We start from the raw sequence: 23,171 nt of genomic DNA, 5'->3' as shown, positions 1-23,171 counted from the left end.
ACACGGAATCTGATAATTTTAAACACAGAGCTCTAGACAAGAATGAGAATGAACTCTTTATAATCAGATGAAGGGAATTGTAAAAGCTTCATGACAAATGTATAATATTTACATTTGCATAATCATATACAACATTAGTATACATTGTTTGTCCAATTGTCCATATTGAGGGTAATTTTTGATGAAATAACAAAGCTGGAATAAAAAGGGAATCCTGTTATGTTTTACTGTCTTTTGTTCCGTATTTATTAGAGAAATAAGTGTTTCCCTGAATTGATTTACAGCATCTCTAGGACTTTGTTTCAGACATCAGTACATTTTTTAACAATATGTAGAACAAAGTTGAAGAGAATACATTACACAAAATTATAGAGGGTCACTTCAGGTCAAATAATGTTGTATATCCTAAATTTAAAAAAAAAACTAGTGTTGCACTGGTACAGTTTGTGATATCTCTCAAAACGTTATCTTTTTCCTCAAACTTAGAAGTCTGTATTAATAAAAGGCCAGCTGACAGCATTTCAATTTGATTGTCAGATATCTGAAGTCAAGGTTAGATAGTGTTTAATATTGAGAGTCCAGCAATACCAGAAAAATCTGTCCAATTTATTGTAGTGATCTATTCTTTTAAAAAATAGGACAATTCAAGAGACTGCTGGCAGTTAATTTAATTCCTGTCCTATCGCAGGTGGTCTGTGAATCACCCCCTAAGAATCCTTTCATTTGTGTGTGTGTCTGTTTTCTTCCTGTCACCACACCTAATAAAATTCCAGGATACTGATGTAACCTTGGTCCCTTATTCTACATTCTAAGCTACAAAGAATGATATACTTGTAGAATATGCAGTTATCATAACTTTCCTTGGGGGAAAGATTATGTGAGAAATAAGAACTGAAATACAAAGAGCAGCAACAGAATGTGGAAATGAAAGCTAGCTATACACACCAGAGTTTTAACTGCTTCGGTATTGAAATGGATATATCTAAAAAAAATTAAATTGCCTGATTAAATGATAAGATAAGGTGATTTAACATAGCTAGTAAGATAGAGAAAGCATGTAATTTAAGGCAAATGCACAATACATTCTCCCTTTGTCTTTCACTGCATACCACAGAACAAAACTACTGGCACTAAAAAAAAAAGTTTTGCATTGGGGTTTTTTTAAGGAATGGAAATAGCTCAAATTTTCCCAGAATATTGACAAAATACGCATAATTCGCTTTGTTTATATTTGTTAAAAACACATTCCATAAATATCATTCAATCCTAGCAATCTACAGCCAATCATTTCAAAATTGTGTATTGAGATTTCAGTCTTCGCAAACATTTGGAAGGAAGGGAGGGAGAACATTTATTTCAAAATTCAAGGTATAAACATTGCTTGTGTTTATTAGGTGAGTTTCTTCACAACCTAACACTCAGAAATAAGCTCCCTTGAAATCCATGGACTTGAGTGGCATAAGAATCCAGCCATCTCCAACTTTCCGTCTCTCTACAGTGCGAGATTGCATGCAGCCCAATTAGATTCAGACAGCCTGTTTCTCTGCTCTTACATAGAAAAGGCAAGGAACAGTGTCAGAGGTCAAACAGTCTCAGTAGGTTCTAAAATGAATCTATATTGGGGAGGAAGCTTGCAAAAGGGTCTTTTCTAAGAGGCTGTTCCAAAACCGAAGGGCTGTTTTTCCTTCCAGACAAAAGGATATGGTTACAGCCAATACCGTTTCTGGGATGTATATATAGGCACCATCCCTTGAACTGGGCAAGCAGGTTTGTTGGGACTTTCAGCATTTCCCTCTGTAGCTGTCAACTTGCATTCCTCAACCCTCACCCCCAAAGCCTTCAGATGACTTTCTCCTTGGCGCTTAATCACCGTTTTTCCAGAAACAAAGGCGAGGCTGAAAGGCACTCGCTAACCAGAGCACATGCCAAGTTGTTCTGAACGTCTGCGCAGGGGAGTGTGCGCGTCCAAAGCCATTCCACCCGCGGGAAGTCGTTGCCGCCGAGATCAGCCCCCTCGGGCCAAAAGTTAGCCCGGCTGTAAAGTCAACAGAAGAAAGGAGGAATCGGCCCGTCGCTGTTGGGTGCAGCTTGTTTGCTTTAGAAAGAGCCTGATAACTGCGCCAAAGTATTAACTCTTTCGTGGCTGTTGTACTTTCCCCTGAAAGGGAAAGGGGCTGCTAAAATGACCCGGGAAGGGGAAAGTAAGGCGGTAACCTGAAGCACTATCTTTCCTTCAAAACTCCGGTTATACGAAGCGAAGCTACACTGAGTGTTGTTCTCCCTCCGGCTCCTTTCCAGTTTAGATACAAAGAAGTTAGCGAAAGCTTCCGGAAAAACTTAGGATTCCTTTTGTGTCTTTGTGTGTGTGTGTCACGATCATGAAGAAATCAGCTCTCCCTCCGCCCCATCCCAATGCGCTCCCATCTCTACTGACAAAGCAGAGGAGACATTCCAAAATGTAACCAGCCAAGGCTATGTAAACAGGATCTGGGCAACTGATCAGGCGAGAGGTCGACGACTGGCGTGAGAACCCGAAAATGTGCAGCCTCTGGGGAAGAAGCCTGGTGGATTGCTGCACCGAGTAGCGGGTTGGATTCGAGGATCTAATGGGCCCCCTCTTCAAACTCTATGGCTCTTCTCTTCCCTCACCCCCTCCCACCCCCAGTTCCAAGATGCAAAAACTCCAGTGATTTTTACACAAAGAGAAGAAGAGCCCCATCCCGCAGCCGCCAGTGTCAGGGCTTTCTTTCCAACGGTCCCTTTTCTCGCTCTCGAACGCGTCAAGGTGGCGAAAGTGGGATTCTGGAAGGAAAGCACCGCGGCGTTCCGCTTTCTCCAACCTCCGAAGAAAACTCAAGAGGGAGAACCCCGAACGGCTAAGCCTTTTTCGGGGAAAGAGGTGGGGGGGGGGCCTCCATCAATCTGCAAGCACGAGGCTGTCGGATACCCTCCTTCCCGACTGTGGCGGAATCATCCGGGAAAGGAACCCCCTTTCTCTAATGGGACCCCTTTCCTCGGTACAACCTTCACTGCTTCCCTTCTCTTCCAACTGGAGGGAAGGTCTTCGAATCCCAAAGGTTTTCCCCGGGCACCCAGCGGGAGAAGCCAAGAGAGTCAATGGAGGAGGAGGAGGCCCCCTTCTCCCCCCCCCCCTAGAAACGGGACGCCTATGGCACGGAACAAGTCCTTACCTGCCGAGAACTGGCCACGAGCTGCTCCCAGGAAGGCAGCCGAGGGCGCGACGAAGGAGACGATCGCCGCCAATAAGCCGAGGGCTCCAGCCTCCGGGGCCATAGCGACTTTGGATAACTTTATACCAGGAGTCTCTTGCTCAGGCGGTCTCTTACCCAGAGCCGCGAAGAAACCTCTCGCCTTTCCCGGAGCCTCCTGTTGCCTGGTCGGGAAAGGAAGGAAGGAAGGAAGGAAAGCAAGAAAGAAGGGAAAGGCAACAGTTCTCTTCTTTGCTGGCGGTGCTCTTCTTTCCTCCCCCACCCCTCCCCGCCCCCTCCGGGCGCAACAGCTCAAGCTCGGCGCTCGTGGCTTCTCTGTGATTGCGGCTGCACTCTTATTCCACCGGAGTTACTTTGCTCAGCCGCGAAAGGAGGAGCTGCGAAGCGCTCGCCTGGCGCGCGTCTGTCCCTGCCGTTTCTTAGCGCCTCGGTCGCGGGAATGAGGGACTCATTTCGGCAGGGAGCCCATCATAGCCCGTTAGAGCGGGACCCGCCAGCGCCTCCTGCTGCCAGCTCTCGGGAAGACGCTACAGCTCTCGCTCTCTCTCTCTTCTGGCAGCCTCGACTGTAAACGGGAGCGTTTTCAAGCTCCGGGTTCCTGGCCGCCTTGGCTGCGCTTTAATGCTTATATATTGGAAAAGAGGAGATAAAAGAGAAGAGGGAGCTTTTTTTTTTTAAAAAAAAAAGTGGAGGATGTGAGGAGGGCGTTACGTTTCCTAATTTCTCCGCGACGTTAGAAAGGGAATCCCAGGCACACTTTTTGCCTTGAGGTGGCCAGACACGTACATACAAAAAGCAAGGTGCCGTTTCCGCGGAGTTTGTTTTTCATTCCAGCCAGCGCTTCACCAGTTGAACAAACATGGGGGTCTCCCAAGTCTGAGAGATCGCGGGTCGCCCAAGGGCCAAATCCCCGCTTTCTCACTTGTGACCGGGGTTCAAACTCGTGAGCTCGCTAGCCCCGCGAGGCCAGGTGGAACAACACCTGTCCCAAAGCAACCCTTCGGCTTTGCTAGAAGGCTTGCGGGGTGGCCATCGTCCACCCAGTCCTCGCTGCCTCAGCATCGGCAGGGAAACGCCACAGGTGCAGTTCGGCCCATGACTTCATAACAGCGAAGCTGCACCTGTTGAACGGCCTCCTGCTCTGACCACCTGTTAAGGGGCAACTGCGACCGCCCTTTGAGCCAAACCGTGCCAGGCGCTAAGCTCCGGGCAGGGAAGTCTAGTCGATCTCCGAGTGTACTCGAAAAAGGATTCTTCCCCTTCGCCGTCGGCGGCGGCGCGTTAAAATTCCTATTAAAAGAAGCAACAATTGGACCGCATTTTAGAATTCAGTGCAATCGGACAAGGCTTTAAAAACAGTGCAGAGGGGGAAGCGGGTGGAGGGTGTGTGTGAGCCAAACGAAAAGAGCTCTGAGTGTTGGATTGTGGTTTTGTTTTGTTTTTGTGCGGAAGTTCCAGCATGAAATAGGGCACCTGAGAAAGTAAAGCCTATTGTGTGCCCAACACTGAAGCTATCACCGCGCTTAAAGAGTACTTAACTGACAAGTAGAGTTACAAAATAGGCACTCGGTTGGAAGGAAATGTTGAATTAAGATTTTTTTTTTAAAAATCCCTCTCACCCCAGGCTTATTCATCCTTGGGCAACCTTGACGGAATCGTTCTCTCGGTTTAACTAGGTTTGCTAGTGTAAAATAAAAAAACTAATAACCTGCTTGTGATATGCTAAAAGTGTTATAGCTGTGATAAATACTGTAACTGAGGTGTAACCTAAGCATAAATGTAAGAATAAGTATAAATAGTATAAATTAAGTATAAGTAAGTATAAATAGTATAAATATAAATAGTATATTTATAAGTATAAATAAGGCCTAAGTATAAATAGGCCTTGCTAGACAATTTTGAATTTATATATTTAAAAACAAACAAACAAAGAAAATAGTGTTGGTGCATGTGGCAGATCAACTAAATCTGGCAGAATCTGTTTTGGAGTTAAATCAGTTCAGATTCTGGTGGTTACAAAGTTATGAAAATTTCAGTGTTCTTAATTTCTGAGCAAAAAATGTTTAGATTTCACTTTAAAGGTATGATCCTGTATGCATCTACTATGGTGTAAGAATTAAATCTGAATATATCTGGTTACACTGCATTGTGTTCCATTTCTGGCTGGACAACCCTAACTACATAGCTCCTACAAGATTGCTAGATTTTTCCTCTGCCCTTTGCTCAACAAGAGATTGGTGCTTTCTCAGAAGACACAAAATTGAATCTCACAAATGAGGAGTGTTTTCAACTGTGAGATTGACAGTTTGTCTTTATTCCATAACCTTTTAAAAACAGAAACTTGAATCCCACAGAGAAATTGCTCTCAGACCAACTGGGTTCACAAACACGGCCATCTGCAGGGGGATGAGGCAAGTATCAACATGTATGCCATGATACCATCATGCAAATTGCTGTATAATTTTTGCCATCGTCATGCAACTCAATTTTTGGACTGATACAAATTAAACAATTTGCACTATTTGTATGGTTACCTTGAAGTACATGTGATGCCAGTGTGCTTTGCTCCAGATCTATATGTTCCCAAATTGGACAAAGCCATAATATGTTTTTGTTTAATTTTGGCATACTGTATTGTATGAATTCGTCCTCTGTGACTTGTAATCCATGTTTCATAAATTTAGTGCAAATTTATGTAACAAACCATGACTAAATCCAAATCATGGGTTAGCTTTTATATCAATCTAAAGATTAGATCTAGGGTATAAACTCCCAAAGACCTGTGCGCTCCTACAGAGTGGGCCTCCTCAGGGTGCCGTCGACCAAACAATGTAGGTTGGCGGCCCCCAGGGGGAGGGCCTTCTCTGTGGCAGCACCGGCCCTATGGAACGAGCTACCTCCGGGGTTATGACAACTTCCTGACCTCCTCGCCTTCAAACGTGAACTGAAGACCTTATTATTCCACTGAGCAGGACTAGCCTAAGAAATATTTTAGTGAAATTTTAAATGGGTTTTAAATCGGTCTTGACCGTTTTAGTGATTTGGCCATTAAATATTTGGTTTTAATTGTTTTTAAATATTGTTATTTATTATATTTGTATTGGTATTGTGTATTTTAATTTGGCTGTAAACCGCCCTGAGTCCTTCAGGAGATGGTGCGGTATAGAAATTTAATAATAAATAAATAAATAAATAAATAAAAAGACTTAGTGCTATAGGAGTGAGTCAATTTTTGCACTTTTTTTTCTATTTCTTCTTTATATAGCACCTGGCCAGCTAAAGGAGTTAACTAGGAAGTTTATCCACTTATTTTAAAATATATGTATTGATCCTAATCAAAGTACTGCCAAGTGAAGTTTTTTTTTTAATTTTCATTCCCTGGAAGTCCCATTTCATTACTTTTGAAACCGCCTATTCACTAAGTCTGCATTACTATTAATCTTCTCATCGTTCCTATCACCCATCTCCTCCCACTTATGACTGTATGACTGTAACTTGTTGCTGTATCCTTACAATTTATATAGATTGTTTCCTAGTATGATTTGATTGCTTATTTGTACCATATGATTATCATTAAGTGTTGTACCTTATGATTCTTAACGAATGTATCTTTTCTTTTTATGTACACTGAGAGCATATGCACCAAAAACAAATTCCTTGTGTATGCAATCACACTTGGCCAATAAAGTATTCTAATCTAGTAGACATTCAATTGTCTTCTACTATAGTAATTTGACTACCAGTATACCATAATAGCTGATTTGTGAAAAATCATATTCAATAGGTTCCTCCTATTTAGTTTAATTAACGTATAAATACTTCTCAAATTGCTGCATTAATTAAAATGAGAAAGATTGGTGTTTCACTTAAATATAAAAGCAAATTTTCATCTTCCCAACAAAACAGCTGAAATTTATTTCCTCTTCGTTTTGCTATTTGTGTCAGGTTTGGGTTGGGTTTTCTTTTTTTCTGTTTTTTAAACTTATATTTTCCTTTATTCATGAAATGTTGATGAAATGTTTTGATTCTTCCTTTGTAGCTCTGCAAAGGAGAGGAAAGTACTGTGTTTAATTGTTGGTTAACAGGGGAAAAATCTGTAGGGTTATCTTACATATGAATGAGAAGATTTACTTTTAAAGCTACTATTCGAATTTCCATGTAACCACTCTCTAAAGTCCAGGGGGACTGCAAGTTGTAGTTCAACTGAATGCTTATTGTAGGACTGTTAAAGTGGAGGGATTGCAGTTCATATAAGTTCCTATAACCTTAGAAATGAGTCTTTTTTTAGTGATAGCTGCCTGAGGCATATCTGCCTAGAATTTTGGACTTGTAAATAGATCTAGCAAAATAGTGAGTAGTGCCTCTTTTTGTTAAGGAAAAATAACAAAACAACCTTACAGATTTTACAGATTAACCACTGTATTGTCTTTTGACTTTTAAAAACTAGCTAAGAAAAGGACTAAATGCTATTCTTAAATGTGTATACATTCAGGTGAATGGGAGATGCCCATCTTCTCACTCCATATTTCTTTTATAGAAAAAAGATGTGCTATATTGCTTTTCAAAGAAAAAAATGTTAGAATTGATAAAAAGGCAAAGTAACAGACCCTATATAGAGTTTTCAGATAACAGTTGGCTATTATAAATCTGATGGTACAGCAATCAAGGTTGGAGAAGCTATGAAAGTGTTCACTGTTTTACTTCCATCTGGGCTCTGCCTATCTATTTGTGACTAAATGCACATATTGCCCAATGCAGCTAAATATCTACTGTCTATATGCCAAAATAAACCCAAACTGGAAAAGCACTGTGCCTCTGAAATCTGACACTGCTCAAAAACTGCTCATAGACCAGCATTATTTTTATTCCATATACATTGATCAATCATTGGTCATGGTTAAACATGTTAGAAAAAGTATAAATTTTATTTTTTTGGCTTCTCCAGATGGGTCTAGGAAAGACCCCTTTCTGAAATTTTGAAGAGCTACTAGTCAGTGTTGGGCATGCTTAGCCTAAATAAACCAATTGTCTAGTTTGGCAAAAGGCAAATTTAATTTGCGACTCAGTCCCCATATATCTGGCTAGGATTCCTCAAATTGCTTTTCTCACACCATTGAATCAGTGCAATATAGCCTACTAATACTGAGAGAGGAACTGTTTTTGCATCCTACAGAATAATTTAAGAATCAGTGGGATTCTCTTTTTCATTTATCACTGTATTACCTTTACATGAAAGAGTGGTGGCCTAGTGGTGAAGACGCTCATCTTCCGTTCAGAAGCTTAAGAGTTCAACCCTAGGTAATGGCAGATATTTCTCTCCTAGGGCACAAAGAAAAAATATCTGCTGTGAACTCTGTGTGGCATCAGGAAGGGCATCCAATTCTACCCCAAATTAAGGGATTACACGGGGTCGTAAAAAAGGAGTTTACCTTTAATGAAAGCTTTGTTTTTTTAAAAAAATCTATCTTCTATCCTCTATCTATAGCAGGGGTCACCAACCTTTCGGATCTCAGGGACCACTAAATTTATAAATCCCATGGACCACTAATATGATCTGCCTAATGACCGGCTGGGTGGGCATGGCAAGGTGGGCATGTGACTGGGTGGGCATGGCCAACTCAATGTCACTCACGTCGAGGGGCACCTTGCCAGCATCTACTCGCTACTCCTCGCCTGCCTGCCTGAAGGAGGCTCAGCAGAAGCACCTCACTGAGGATTACGAGCATAGGCTTTCCAAACAGAGGGAAGACCTGCAGGAGTGCAAGGCCACGTACCTGCGCCTGGCGGTTCAGTGGGCTGAGATGATCAGCCAGTTCCAGGCCATAATGAAGTCCCACTGGAACAAGGCCCTCCGGCTCTTTGCCACCAGCCTTCGCCCAAAGCCCCACACCAGGAGGCTGAAGCAGACCCCAAGTTGGAATTTCTGTCTCCCTCTAACCCACACAAAAAGATCCCAAAGGGGGAGACTTTACAGCAACACAAATGTTCATTGCACGTATCCGTCCCAGGGGCTGTAGTTTGAGGACCCCTGATTTAGTGCAATATAAAAAAAATGCAAATAATTTTTCTGGTTCATGGTCCATGGTCCATGGATTGGTCCATGGATCGCCAGTTGGTGACCAATGATCTATAGTAGGTGTCCATATTGTTAAAATCTCTATATGTCAGTCCTATTTGGGTGTTACTACTGCACTGCAAGAAAACGTTCTGTACAACAGAGTATCTATTTTATAAAGGATAATTTATTGCTGAATTTCATTGGCCTCCTGAACTAGCAGATATGGATGTAACTGTTTCATTGTAGTAATTTGTTAACAGCTCACATTACCACATTTAAGCACTTTTCCAAACTGTTGGTTGTATTCAGAAAACGGCCACATGTCCTGGAAGACCCAGCCAATATTTTGCAGTTAGCGTAGATAAAAATTCATGTTTCATTGCGCTGAAACCATAATGTTGATTTGCTAGGAAAATGAAGTTTCCTTTGTGCCTTCAGGATTGCATAAACAAACAAAAACTGAACGTTGGCAAAGAGAAGAGAAAAATACAAGCTATTTAAAGTTATCTTCATTTTGCTTTGTTCCCGTTTATTTCAGGTTGTATTTATCCTTAGTCATAAACTATGGTTCTGTGCATCTGCCAGCCTTATGGAGTGGAGTTTCCTGGCTTCTGTGATATTATGGAACCACCTTAGCACTTGAAGTAGAAAGAAGGATAAAGCAATTTTTATGGTCTTCTAGATAGTCTAAAGGGGAGCAAATCCATTCTGTTGTTGGCTGAGAATATTCTTCTAGTCCAGGGGTCTGCAAACTTGGCTCTTTTAAGACTTGTGGACTTCAACTCCCAGAGTTCCTCAGCCAGCAAAGCTCCAACTCCAACAGCAAAGCTTCAACTCCCAGGAACATTGGGAGTTGAAGTCCACAAGTCTTAAAAGAGCCAAGTTTACAGACCCCTGTTCTAGTCCAAGGGTATCACAATCACATCGTCGTGGTGGTGTCATGTGACGTATCAGGACTTTTTTCCCCCTTTCGCTAAACCGGGCATGGGTGTGGCCAGCATGTGACTCATCTGGCCCATGGACCAAGATTTTGACAGCCCTGTTCTAGTTGTAGATGTCCAATTCACCTGTGAGGCTAAGCCAGCATATGAATCTATCAATCAAAGTTTAACATTATGCATGAAATAAGCTACTTTTGGCTTGTTCAACAAAGGCAAACATATCAATACTATAGTTTGCACCAGAGATGACCAGTTCTGGAGAACTGGTAGCGGAAATTTTGAGTAGTTCGGAGAACCAGTAGTAAAAATTCTGACTGGCCCCACCCCCATCTATTCTCTGCCTCCCAAGTTCCAGCTGATCAGGAGGAAATGGGGATTTTGTAGTAACCTTCCCCTGGATTGTGGAGGGAATGAAGATTTTACAGTATCCTTCCCTGCCACGCCCACCAAGCCACGCCCACCAAGCCATGCTAGGCCCACCAAGCCACACCCACAGAAACGGTAGTATAAAAATTTGAAACCCATCACTGGTTTGCACTGATGTAGTTAATTTTAACTTGCAATTGAAACCAGAGACTGATAGTACAAGGTAGCTGTTTACTATTGATGCCTTCTAGATATTTCAGCCATGCTCATTGCACACATAAACAGACCAATATATCTGAAGGGTATCAGAGATTGGGGAAGGGTGATTAAAGTTATAGCATATAAAGCATTTGCAAGATTACATCCAAAGTACCAAAATACAAGTCATCCACAGCAAATAACCAGATTGTTCCTATGTGGTTAGAATGAAAACAATGGAGTTTTTAGCTCAGATGATATTTCTGTCCCCCAACTGGACTTATCTTCCACATATCTTATTTCAAAAATTCACCTGATTTCAAAATATTGTTACTTAATAAATATAATTCTAGGCTTTTTCATGCACTTAAGTCTGAGAACCGATTTTCATGTTATGATAACTATACAATTTAACCAAGATTAATGAACAAATCAGTGTTGGGTTCATAAACCCCTGATGCTTGAGTTAGAGTGACACAAACCAAAAATATGATACTGGTTATATGCAGGGGTAAAATCCAGCAGGTTCTGTCAGGTTCTGGTGAACTAGTAGGGGAAATTTTAAATAGTTCAGAGAACCGGTAGCGGGAATTTTGAGTAGTTCAGAGAACTGGCAAATACCACCTCTGGCTGGCCCCAGAGTGGGGTGGGAATGAAGATTTTGCAATATCCTTCCACAGGAGTGGGGTGGGAATGGGGATTTTGCAGTATCCTTCCCCTGCTACGCCTACCAAGCCACGCCCACAGAACCGGTAGTAAAAAAAATTGAATTTCACCACCGGTTGTATGGTATGTACAAACTCAATCTATAGTCCCTACTAATTTTAGCTGCAAGGAAACCAATTTAGTCTGTGACTTTATTTTAAATCTTGTTTGTAACACTTCTAGTTTGACTTTTACTATACTACACTCTGGAAGCTAAAGTACAAGTCATCAAAAGCATTTAAATCAACTTAAATAATTTTAGCTAATACTTTACCATTTTAAAACATTTAAGGTTCATCTTTTGTATTTTCCTTTATGAGAGGCTCCAAAAAAAAAGGGGGGGGGGAAATGACATTAAAATTTCAATTCTGTATATACTTACCAGATAGATTGTTCCACTGAAGTCAGTGGAACTTCTGAATAAACATGTACTGTATATAATGGATTTCTCTATAAAAAGACAGCATTTTTTTTAAAAAAGTAATACGTATTTACATTTGGATCATCATGATTGTGATTTTAAAAAATATTAACCATTCTATATATTTGTGTAAGATTTTAAGAGGGAAGGGGAGGGTTACTTAATACAAAATCTTTTCTTTGTAGCAGAATGAATAACACTTTATAAAGGTCTTTGCTGTGTAGAGAAACTTGGACGTGGTCCAAAAAGATGTTACTTGAATGGAATGACTGAAAAGTAACCCCAATATATCTGGAGCATGCAAGCAGCTGTGGTTTAGGAAACACTAATTCCTTATTTGACAGAGCCAAGGAAATGCCAAATTATGTTGGTTTAGCTCAAAAATTCCCAATCTAAATAAGTCCCTGGTTCCCAAGTTTTAGAACAATTGAGCTTGTACCTATCTTTGCAATCAAGATCCAGCAATTTAAGCAATCAGAGTAAAAGCTACTGCATTGGTTCTTCTTTTGATTGCTCTGATACCATTTGTTTTCCGCATTTAATTCTAAACTTATCGCCAGCAGTCTAGCTGTGGCCTCTGTGTAGACTCCTAGAGGAAATAATGAAGACTATTTTTTTTTAACTTGAATTCCCTGACATATTTATTGTTTCAGTAGGTATTCAAGAAAAAGTGCCTAGGTCTTGTTCTTCTGGAGCAACCTCTGAGAAGGCTTCTTGGAGCAGCAGTCACCAACTGGTGGTTCGTGGACCACTAGTGGTCTGCAAGAAAATTTTGGTGGTCTGCAGAAAAACCATTTGCATTTTTTAAAATATTGCACTAAATCCGGTTCCCCAAATGATGGCCCGTGGGCGGATAAGTGTGATGAACATTTGTGTTGCTGCAGAGAGTTTTCCCCTTCGGGGTCTTTTGGTGCAGGTTGGAGGGGGGCAGAAATTCCAACTTGGGTCTGCTTCAGCCTCCTGGTGCAGGGCTTTGGGCAAAGGCTGGAGGGAAGTGCCACTGGTGGCAAGGATCCAGAGGGCCTTGTTCCAGTGGGACTGCATCATGGCCAGGAACTGACTGACCATCTCAGCCTGCTGAGTCTCCAGGCACCACTACCTGGCCTTGCACTCCTGCAGGTCTTCACTCTGCTTGGAAAACCTATGCTCATATTCCTGAATGAGGTGCTTCTGCTGAGCCTCCTTCTCTGTCAGATCCAATTTGAACTGAGCCAGCTGTTTTGCCAACTCTTTCTTGTGGTGGTTGCTTAGCTCCAACAACTGCTTCCTGTTGGGGTCCTAAGGAGCCTGGGCAGGAAGGCGAGGAGTGGTTGGCAGGAGAGGGATGAGTAGAGGCTAGCAAGGCACCCCTTGATGTGAGTGACATCAAGTTGATCATCAAGTTGACCACATCCACCCAGTCATTAGGTAAATCATATTTGTGGTCCATGGAATTTAAAATTATGAATTTAGTTGTCCCTGAGGTCTGAAAGGTTGGGGATTCCTATCTTGGATGATTTTTCAGTTGTCATGTTCACAAAAAGTGCTTAGGGCATACAATGCCATTTTTCATTAAATGTTGTTCTTAGTTAAAGAATCTGGGCCTAGCTATCAAATGGATGCCTGCCCATTTGAATCTCCAACCAAATGCTACAACTATTAGAAACCTAAAGTATAAGATTCAAGATGGTTGAAAGATTCTCTTTGAGCTTTGCCTGAAACCTCACTTTAAGAATGTGTTGAAGGACCATTTAAAAAATACAGTTACCTATCTAGGCTACAAACATTTACTGGTTTTCAATTTATTGTTGCAAAATATATTGCAATATGTTGCCATTTATTATTTATTATGGTATGGATAACCCGCTGGGTGGGTAGAGAACCCAGGTCATTTAGGTCATTGCAAAGCTCATTTCTATTGAAAGTTGGAGTCAGCAGGTCTGGTTGTAGTTTTACAACTATAGAACTTTGTGGAACTGTAGAACTGTAGAACTATGACTGCAACTTTGTTGCTTTATCCTTACAATATATATTATCGTAATATTGATATTGATTGTTTCCTGATTGCTTATTTGTATCCTATGACTATCATTAAGTGATAGTCATAGGATACAACCTTATGATAGACCTTATGATTCTTGATGAATGTATCTTTTCTTTTCTGGACACTGAGACTTGTGTTATGTACCAAGACTTGTGTGTCCAATCACACTTGGCCAATAAAAAATTCTATTCTATTCTATTCTATTCTATTCTATTCTATTCTATTCTATTCTATTCTATTCTATTCTATTCTATTCTACAAGTAACTGGAACCCCCAAATTATGTGGCGAATCTAGGGTTTTGTGAGAGATGCTTAAGGACTTTTAAATTATACTATTTGCAGATTGCAAAATACATTATTACCAACTAGTCAACCACATTTTAGCTGATCTGTTTCTAACTTGACATGATGTACAATTGAAGTCATTTCAAGTTCCCTGATATTAAACATTTAATATTTCCAGTGTAAGACTCCTAAAAACTATCTGGTTTGTAAGTTTGAGAAACATGATGCTGGACTTCATCGGATTATTGGTACTAATTAAATCTAAATATACATTAAATTTATAAATTTTACAATTCTCCAGTTGATATGTTTTTATATTTTATTTATTTGTCCAGCTTATCAAGCTGCACATTTTGCAAACACAGGATTCTGAGCAACATACAAGAAAGATAAAAGAATCAATAAATGCTTAAAACTGTATTATTTTAAAAAAACATTAAAAGCTACAAATCAAAGCTAAAAATAAGCTGTAACAGATGATGTTGATAATAATAATGCCAACTCACTACTTCACCAGTCCCCTAGGAACTTCAGATTTAAACTTTAAAAGAAATTAATTCCAAAATAACATCCACGTTGTGTGTATGTCTACCTCTCAATGTCATATGTTGAGTGAGAACTTGAAGAAAACAAAGAGCTGATACCATATCATGTTGTGACCAAGGCCCAAGTAGTGATTACTAAACACAATTCAGTCCTCAAACTTATTTTATTAAAACAGCTGAGAATTAATTCATTCTCAGCTATGTCCAAAAACAAAATTCTTAATAACCAGTGTGTCGGCCTTATCACCAATCTTTGATGTCTTTGGCAACCTGCCAAGGCTTTTCTTGGCAAAAACCCCACAAAGTTCAAGAGACGCTGACAAGAAGCACAGAAATCAACGTTGCTTTCCTACAAAGAACCCAACAGCACGTTGCTGCTCTTTTAAGCCTTATGGGAGTGGCCAATCATCTTCCGGCCTTACTCCCGAGTTGTCCTTTTTTCTTCAGCTGCTCTTGCCTTCTGGCAGCTCTTTGCATGTGTGCACTAGGAACAGGGTCCTCCTGTTCCCTGCCTCTCTGCTTTCCACCTCTGGAGGATCCCGAGTGTGCGCATCATTCCCAGATGGCCCTGGCCCCTCTCTGCCTCCGATGCAGAGCCCTCGTCAAGGCCTTCCCCTGACTCCAGGACTGGCCCATTGTTCTCCCCAGCCTCCTAACTGTCCGACTCCGCTGCCAGGTCCGCAGGCTACTGGCAGACTGCAACACATCATTCATGTGAGCTCTCTCCCTCTCCCTCCCTCCCTCCCTCCCTCCCTCTCTTCCTCCCTCCCTCCCTCTCCCTCCCTCCCCCACCCACCCACCCAAAGGTACCTCTGCCTAACCCAGTGTTGGTGAACCTGTGACACACATGTCAAAAGTCAATTTTTTTTGACATGCCAAGCTCAAAAAGTTTGCCAACATTTTGCCCAATCCATAAAGTCTAAGGAAATGACCATCTTTAATTCCAGCTGGTGATATACTTTAAAAAATAGATCTCCAAATCTCTATAGGACATCCCATACTTGAATGTATCCCCATTAGAATTTTCCAAGTGTTTAGATTGTGCAGAAATGAATAGATTAACTTTGATGATCAAAGAAAGAGAGGATTCAGACTATTTTAAAATATGGGATCAATTTTACCACTGGTTGGAAAAAAGATATGAATAAGTAAATTGATAAATATATAAGAAATTGGTATAATTAGAATATTGAATTAGTGGAAAAAACTCTTAACATTTTTTTTTGAAAATTGAAAAGCCAGGAAGAAAAAACCAAGATGTCACATGGAAGAAATGACTGATGTACTAAATGTTTGTTTGTTTATAAATAAAAAACTTTATTAATAAAAAAGGATTTTCCAAGTGCTCTTTAAAATGGTCATATCATTGACCAGAGGTCCTCCGCCCACTACTGGGCCATGAACACTTGGAACCAGGACATGGAAGTGGTGGGCGAACACTTGTGTGCAGCGGGCAAGTGTGGTCTCTGCATACGCTCCATTTGACTTGCACGGAATCATCCCCTCTCTCCCCATTCTCCCCACAAAACCAGAAAGATTGGGGAACTCTTTTTCATAGGCCATACTGTAATGCCACCAAATTATAGCAGGGGAAACGTTCATTACTTTTCATTAACATTTTGTCTCACATCTGTTCTCAAAGTCTATGCTCCATGTTACAAAGCAAGTATTTTCTTTTGCTGATTGCATAGACCTTGTCTTCTTGTTGGATTACTCTAATATCTAATAGTATATTGCCTAGTAAAAAGCTTGCAATTGAAAATCTGTGTTAGCTATTTCTTCCCATTGACACATATGGCACTTTACAAAGAACAAGAAGATGGGTCCCTAACCCAGAAATGATATCCAGCCTCAGAAGTAGAAACACAAACAGAATTCATTTAAAGACTAATTCAAAGTGGACATCTTCATATTGACTTTGGGAGTCCACATAACCAAATTCCTAAAATGTTATCTGAATTGAACTGGGGACAATTAAGTAGGTGAAGTGTCAAGGAAGGAAATATTCATTTACTTTTTTTTAAAAAAACACTAAAATGGAGAGTAAGGAGAATTAAGGGATCAACAACAATTCAATGGATGATTATAGGGATCATTTTTCCCAATCAAAGTACAAGTGGTGGGTGAACAGTAATAATTTCCTGTGAATCAAAATACTACTCCTATATTCTCACTCCCATCTCTCTCTGAAATCTAAAAAAAAATTGTCTCCACACATCATATTTAATTTTACCCCAAACCAACAAGGTTAGAGTCATGTGAGAAAAAGCAAAGATTTAAAGAAATTTAGCTTCAAACTCCCTACATCTAATCTTCTGAAACTGGGTGTGTTTCTTGCCAAGAATCCTTTCTACAGTTTTCATAACATTACCTTCCAAACATTAGGTAATTTCATTAATCATTTTTACCCCATGAAATCTGAAAAGATTCCTTTTCACAAAACCCCACTGTCAGCAGGTATGAGGAAATTCTCAGGATCAAACAGACAAAACACAGCATGTAAAGATCCTGTGAAGCAGTTCAATTTTTTTTTCTTTATTTGTGACATTCTGAAGATAGAAAAACTTTGGTTTCTTCGACTTTGACTTTTATGGCTAGATAACTCTGTGACTTGCAGCTAAAGCAAATGAACTGATCTTCAGATTCCCTTCTCCCTTGTTTGCCTGCCAGCAAAGAAAGTTGGTATGCAGTAAATTGATTTATTGCCTAATTTCTGTACCATTCTGAGCTCAGCTATCTCCTTGCTTGCAATAGTACAGCTTCTGTTACTATTACAATAGTGTCTATTCTGAAATGTAGCTATGTGTGCTGCTGTAAGTGAATTCCCCTTAGTATTAACAAGGGCTTTAGATAAAATCTAGCTGGCAATGTCTTACGCCAACTAGACCCTTGGTCATCTTCTCCTTCAGGAAACTTAGCTAGAAGCTCTCTTCAGTGATTTCAATTCCATCCCAGGTTATCATCAACAGTCTGAATCTCCTTAAATCCAACTTTGCTCACCAACCATCTTTCTTTTTCTTTCAGTCCTTAACTGACTTCAACTTCTTCCTCTGCTTCATGAGAAATTCTATGTGTTACTTGTTTTTGCCCATTTCCCACCCCCTAGTAATTTTCACAAACAGGTTTATCATTTCCAGACAGTTTATATACCTGGGAGATCATATAGCAATGTATTCCTGCTCCATTCTATCACACATATATTGTTCCTGAAATTAGACATAGAAGAACTGTGCCTTTAAATATCTTCTAATTATGTCAGAAAGAAGTTGCTGGCACTTTGCTTAAAAAAACAACAACAGCCAAAATAAGGAACCCATATTTTTTTCTCAGGTTGAACATCATTTTCTGTGTTTCTGTTGTAACTTCATATTTTATTTGATTCACGTAAAAGAAAGAACCAAGGGAAAAATAATTACAGCCATTTATTGATATCCACCACAGGAGGCATAACTTTTGCTTTATAGTCATGTTTTCAAATGAACTAGCCAGACTCTGATTTGGCTTAAGCTATTTTCAGAATCACCAAATTTTAATCCAGTTAATGGGGCTTGGAGTTCTTGATGGCAAAGTTTGCAGTATACTTCAAGTCCTGAGTCCGCCAATGGCCATCATATTTCTACCCCACTTTCACTAAGTTCAACTAAAGTTAAGCATGTTCTGTGAATCTGAAACTAATATCTGGCCTATTGTGAGAAGCGGAATTTGAATGACTATTCTTACTTGTAAACCCCAGATCCTACAGACTGACAATGGTAGGAGCTACAGGAGCAGGGCTTGATTAAAAGTAAAGGTTCCCCTTGCACATATGTGCTAGTTGTTCCCAACTCTAGGTGGTTGTGCTCATCTTCATTTCAAAGCCGAAGAGCCAGCACTGTCTGAAGACATCTCCATGGTCATGTGGCCAGCATGGCTAAATGGCAAAGGCACACGGAACACTGTTACCTTCACACCAAAGGTGGTCCCTATTTTTTTACTTGCGTTTTTTACGTGCTTTCGAATTGCTAGGTTGGCACTTAACTTGATTAGGCGTACCTACACCACCACACTTGGTTAAATGGCAATTTACCTAGTGAGAGCTGTACTATAAAGCTGGAGTCCTATCAAGTAGATATTTTAGGGTCACGTAAACGTATACATAAAGTAAAACTACTTGCCATTTTGGTAATGGCAACTGATGGCTGCAATTGTTTGTTATTACAGTTCGGGAGAAGCCTAGAAAAAAAAGCACAGCAGCATTAAGGTGCTTCACACGGGTACATTGTGAGCATCTTCACATGCTCCAAAGCACTTTTTTTGTCTTTGAATTTGAAGCCCTAAAATCCACATTCAGCTTGCCTTCAGATGGGTCTCTGATAATTCTGCCTACCTCAAGTATGAAAATCTCAACTTGAGTTCTTCTGAAGATGCATTCATGCTGGCAGTCAATGTGGATGCAGAGATTTCCCAAGTACTTAGGCTGTGTTTCTCTGCTAGGAGTGTTATGTTACTTGAAATCAGAAGAAATAACTTCCAAATAGCTATACATAGAGGTGTACTATTAAAAAAAAAAAAGAGGAATGGGAATCACAGCCATTCAACATATTACTCCTCCATTATTTTCTAAACATTCAAGGGGGGCACTGAGAGTCAGTAATATTACTGTGTGAAAAGTTAGTTGTTCACTGTTAACAGGTTTCACAGGCCAGAATCACAAACAAGCAAACCATTTATTGGTAAGAATTTTTTTTCACTTTTTTCTTCCTGCTCCTCATCCTGACATGATGCAGATTATCCCTGTCAAACTTTTATTTCTGCATTATGCACTTACCGTTCTGCTGCGAGAGTATTTGTACAATACTCGGTGGCCTGTATATAAATATTAGTAACAGAGATGATCACGATGAAGTGTCAGCAAAAGCAACACTTTCTACTTTTTAAGCTGCTGTTAAAGCTATATAAGTGCATTAAAAAGTGGGCATTGTGAGAAAAAAGAAGTTTGGAACATGACAAATTGTGCTATCGTTGTTGGATGTTAGATTGGAAAATTTTTATGTGCATTGTCTTTAACATATCTTATACTTGCTCTGGAAATCCATGTACATGCATGTAGATTCCTTTATGGAAATTCTCATATTCTTCTTATGTATAAATGAGAACTCACAAGATGTATTTGAACAATAACGTAATTTTGACTGTCTCTTGCTAACATCCCCACAAAGCATCTTATTTGGTAACCTTCTTTATTCTTAATACTCATTCCCTTGAAATTCTCTTTTATAACTTCCCTTTCTGCAATTTGCCACTGTAGCTGTTGTTTAACTTTGAAATGAAAAGAACTCCATGTTTGATGGGGTGTAAGACAGTGGTGGGATTCAGCCAGTTCGCACCACTTCGGGAGAACCGGTTGTTAACTTTCTGAACAGTTTGATAAACTGATTTTTGGAAGAAATCATTAGGGCAGGTTGTTAAATTACTTGAATCCCACCACTGGTGTAAGACATATGTGACATATGTGATTTGTCTTTAAAAATATTTTAAATATTGATATAACTCCATTGTGAACTCAGAGTACCAAAATCAGAATACCAAAACTTAAATAGTAATTTTCATTTCAAGATACGCTTGTCCATTTGCTTAGAAATGTTTGCAGAAAATGGAAATGGTAACATTTCAGCAGGACACAAGCAAAACTTTTTCTGGTGGTGTGGTATTTTTTTTCTTTTTATGACTCTGTAATCCCTTGCTTGGGAATAGGGTTGGGATGACCCAATGGAGCTGACCGTTTACTGGCCGGATGCCCTTCCTGATGCCAATAAGCAGCACTTATTTTCTCTTTGCGCTCTGATAGAGAAACATCTGCCACTGCCTAGGATTGAACTCTCAACCTTCCAAGTGAGAGACGAGTATCTTCACCTCCAGGCCACTGCGCTGATCTGGTAGTGTAATAATTAGCAAGTCAAAATTGGCTGGGTTCAAATTTGTTGCCTTATGGAGATAGATTTGTTAACTGAATTGCAATAGTAACATTTAGCACACACTGCGTATTATATTGGATTTTCCCCCCTCTGAAGTCAGAAATGTGTTCCTTGTTCTAACAGCTTTCTTTGAATTGTCAAATAAAGAGCTTCAACAAAGAAACCTTCAAAGCTGGCATAAGAATACAATCACTTATTTCTAGAAATAATTTTTGCCAAAGTCTGTTAATTCATGAATAAAAAGCTATTATTCTGATTTTAGAAGTGGATGCAGAGTGCAAGAAACTTGCATTAAAACAACAACAACCCAGTATTTACGCTTCTCTTTCTTTGAGTCAATGTAGCTAATGTTGCATAACAGCAGGCCAATTGCTTCTCAAAACCCTAATAGATTAAAGAATGCACTTAAGAATTCCAAACGTTTGGCAGAACCAATATATTAAAGAAATGCCATTGTTTTGGTTAATGGCCATTCTGAAAACGATGGGGGTTAAATAAGGCTTTTGAAAACTGAATGCTTTATTTCAATTACTGAATGAAGAGAGGACAGAATTATTTCTGAAAAGTCCTAAAAAATTGTCTGTCAGTGTAATTTTCTCTACATACATAGACGCACGTGTATAGACTTAAAGAGAGAATCTCACAGCATTTCAAAGTTTGGGGTGGTGCTTTTTTGATAGCATTTAATTTTAAGTACAGTTCTATTGTTTTACAGTTTTTTTTCATACTCCCCTTAATGATAAAATTCTTTAAAACTCAGAACTGGTTATAGCAAAAAGTAAACTTGTTACTTTATTATAGTAATAACGAGAGACTTTAACTACTCAGGTATGTGTTGGACAACTATCTCAGTTTATACTGCACACCTCTTAGAAGTCTTGCTAACCATGTTGTTTTCCAGAAAATGGAAGAAGAGACAACATGATTGTCTATCTTAGATCCAATTCTAGCCAATAGAGAATTGCTAACAAAGATAAAATAATGGGAGTTTTGGGAAAAAGTGAACACTTTACTTTGGAGTTTAAGATGCTACTGAAAAAGAAATTTGTAGATTTCAGGAGAGCCAATTTTAATTACTTTGGAGAAGTACTAAGCAGGATCCAATGCAGAGGTGAAATGCTCCCGGTTCGGACCAGATCGTCCAAACCGGTAGCGATGGTGGCAGGTGGTTCAGAGAACTGGTAGCAAAAATCCCTGCCCCCACCCCCATGCCCAGCTGAGCCGTGTGATCATCAGAGGTTTTTTTTTTTTTTACTTTTAAAAGCATTTTTTTCTTCAGCTGAAAAAATGCTTTTAAAAGTAAAAAAAAAGCCTCTGATGATTGCGCATTTCAGCTGGGATCATCAGAGGCTTTTAAAAGCATTTTTTTACAACCTCTTCGGCCAAAGAGGTTATAGAAAAAATGCTTTTAAAAGTAAAAAAAAAAATTGGCCATGCCCACCTAGTCACATTACACCCCCCCCACCAAGACACGCCCACAGAACCAGTAACAAATTTTACATTTCACCCCTGATCCAATGGGCAAAAATTCTCGGGCAGCAGCTTCACTTCACCTTGTCAAAGGCAAGATGGTAGAAGGGTCATCTCGATGCAAGCTCCACCCCCCTTTTGTATGTACATGTGATTTCCACATGTATACAAAAGCATTGGGGTTTACATTGCAATGCTGACTCTGCCTTTTTTGACACCTCTGGAGGAGGCTGCTCTTGTCAGAACAAAAGTAACATAAGAAGCCTGGAGCTTTTTTAAAAATAAGATACTAGAAGTAAAACCTCATCATCCCAGTTAAAGAAAAATGGAGGGGAGGCAATTTACAAAGCCATTGTAGATGCACAGGGAGCTTTTGATTGTGCTAACAGTTAAAAGATATGTGGATAATAAATGGAATATGGGTGTAATCACAAAAGAAGTCTAACAGCAGGTAACAACTGTAAAAAAAAAAAAGAAAACTAGAAAGGCTAAAGAAACTGGGGAGAAAACTTAGGTTAGCAGCAAGAGAAGTTAAAAGCAACAAAAAGAAGCTCTGTGAATTTTTTAGTAGTCAAAGGAATAAAAGGGAAGGGATGGGTCTCCTCCTGGCTCATGCTAAGAGAAGATGGTAGGATAAGTAACAAATGGCAATGAGAGATCAGAACTCTTGCAACCCTACTTGGCTTCAGTCTTCTATCCTGAAAGGACCATGTTCAATTAGATTTAAGTAGAACAATTGACAAAAGAGGGGGAGTGGCAACACAAGGTAGTTAAAAGATGGTAAGAAAGATTGAGGGCAAAAGAAGAACGGGACGACAGAGAACGAGGTGGCTGGATGGAGTCACTGAAGCAGTAGGCATGAGTTTAAATGGACTCCAGAGGATGGTAGAGAACAGGAAGGCCTGGAGGAACGTTGTCCATGGGGTCGCAATGGGTTGTCCATGGGGTCGCGACTTCGCAACTAACAGCAACAA

The 23,171-nt window shown here is 39.9% G+C and overlaps 1 protein-coding gene across 1 annotated transcript in view; it reads right to left on the bottom strand.

Annotated features, from left to right (window-relative positions):
* The window catches only part of PTPRK (protein tyrosine phosphatase receptor type K), a 433,873-nt gene extending 430,153 nt beyond the window's left edge, over positions 1–3,720 (bottom strand). The window contains exon 1 of the mRNA XM_058172115.1: positions 3,192–3,720. Within this exon, the coding sequence (XP_058028098.1) occupies positions 3,192–3,294 (103 nt within the window). The 5' untranslated portion in view covers positions 3,295–3,720. The remainder of the gene's footprint in view (positions 1–3,191) is intronic.
* Between the last annotated feature and the right edge of the window lie 19,451 nt (positions 3,721–23,171).

The sequence above is a fragment of the Ahaetulla prasina genome, chromosome 1 (genome assembly GCF_028640845.1).
Source record: "Ahaetulla prasina isolate Xishuangbanna chromosome 1, ASM2864084v1, whole genome shotgun sequence".
In the NCBI taxonomy this organism is placed as follows: domain Eukaryota; kingdom Metazoa; phylum Chordata; class Lepidosauria; order Squamata; family Colubridae; genus Ahaetulla; species Ahaetulla prasina.
The sequence above is the reverse complement of the archived record's forward strand: the minus strand, read 5'-3'. Positions and strand labels throughout refer to the sequence as shown.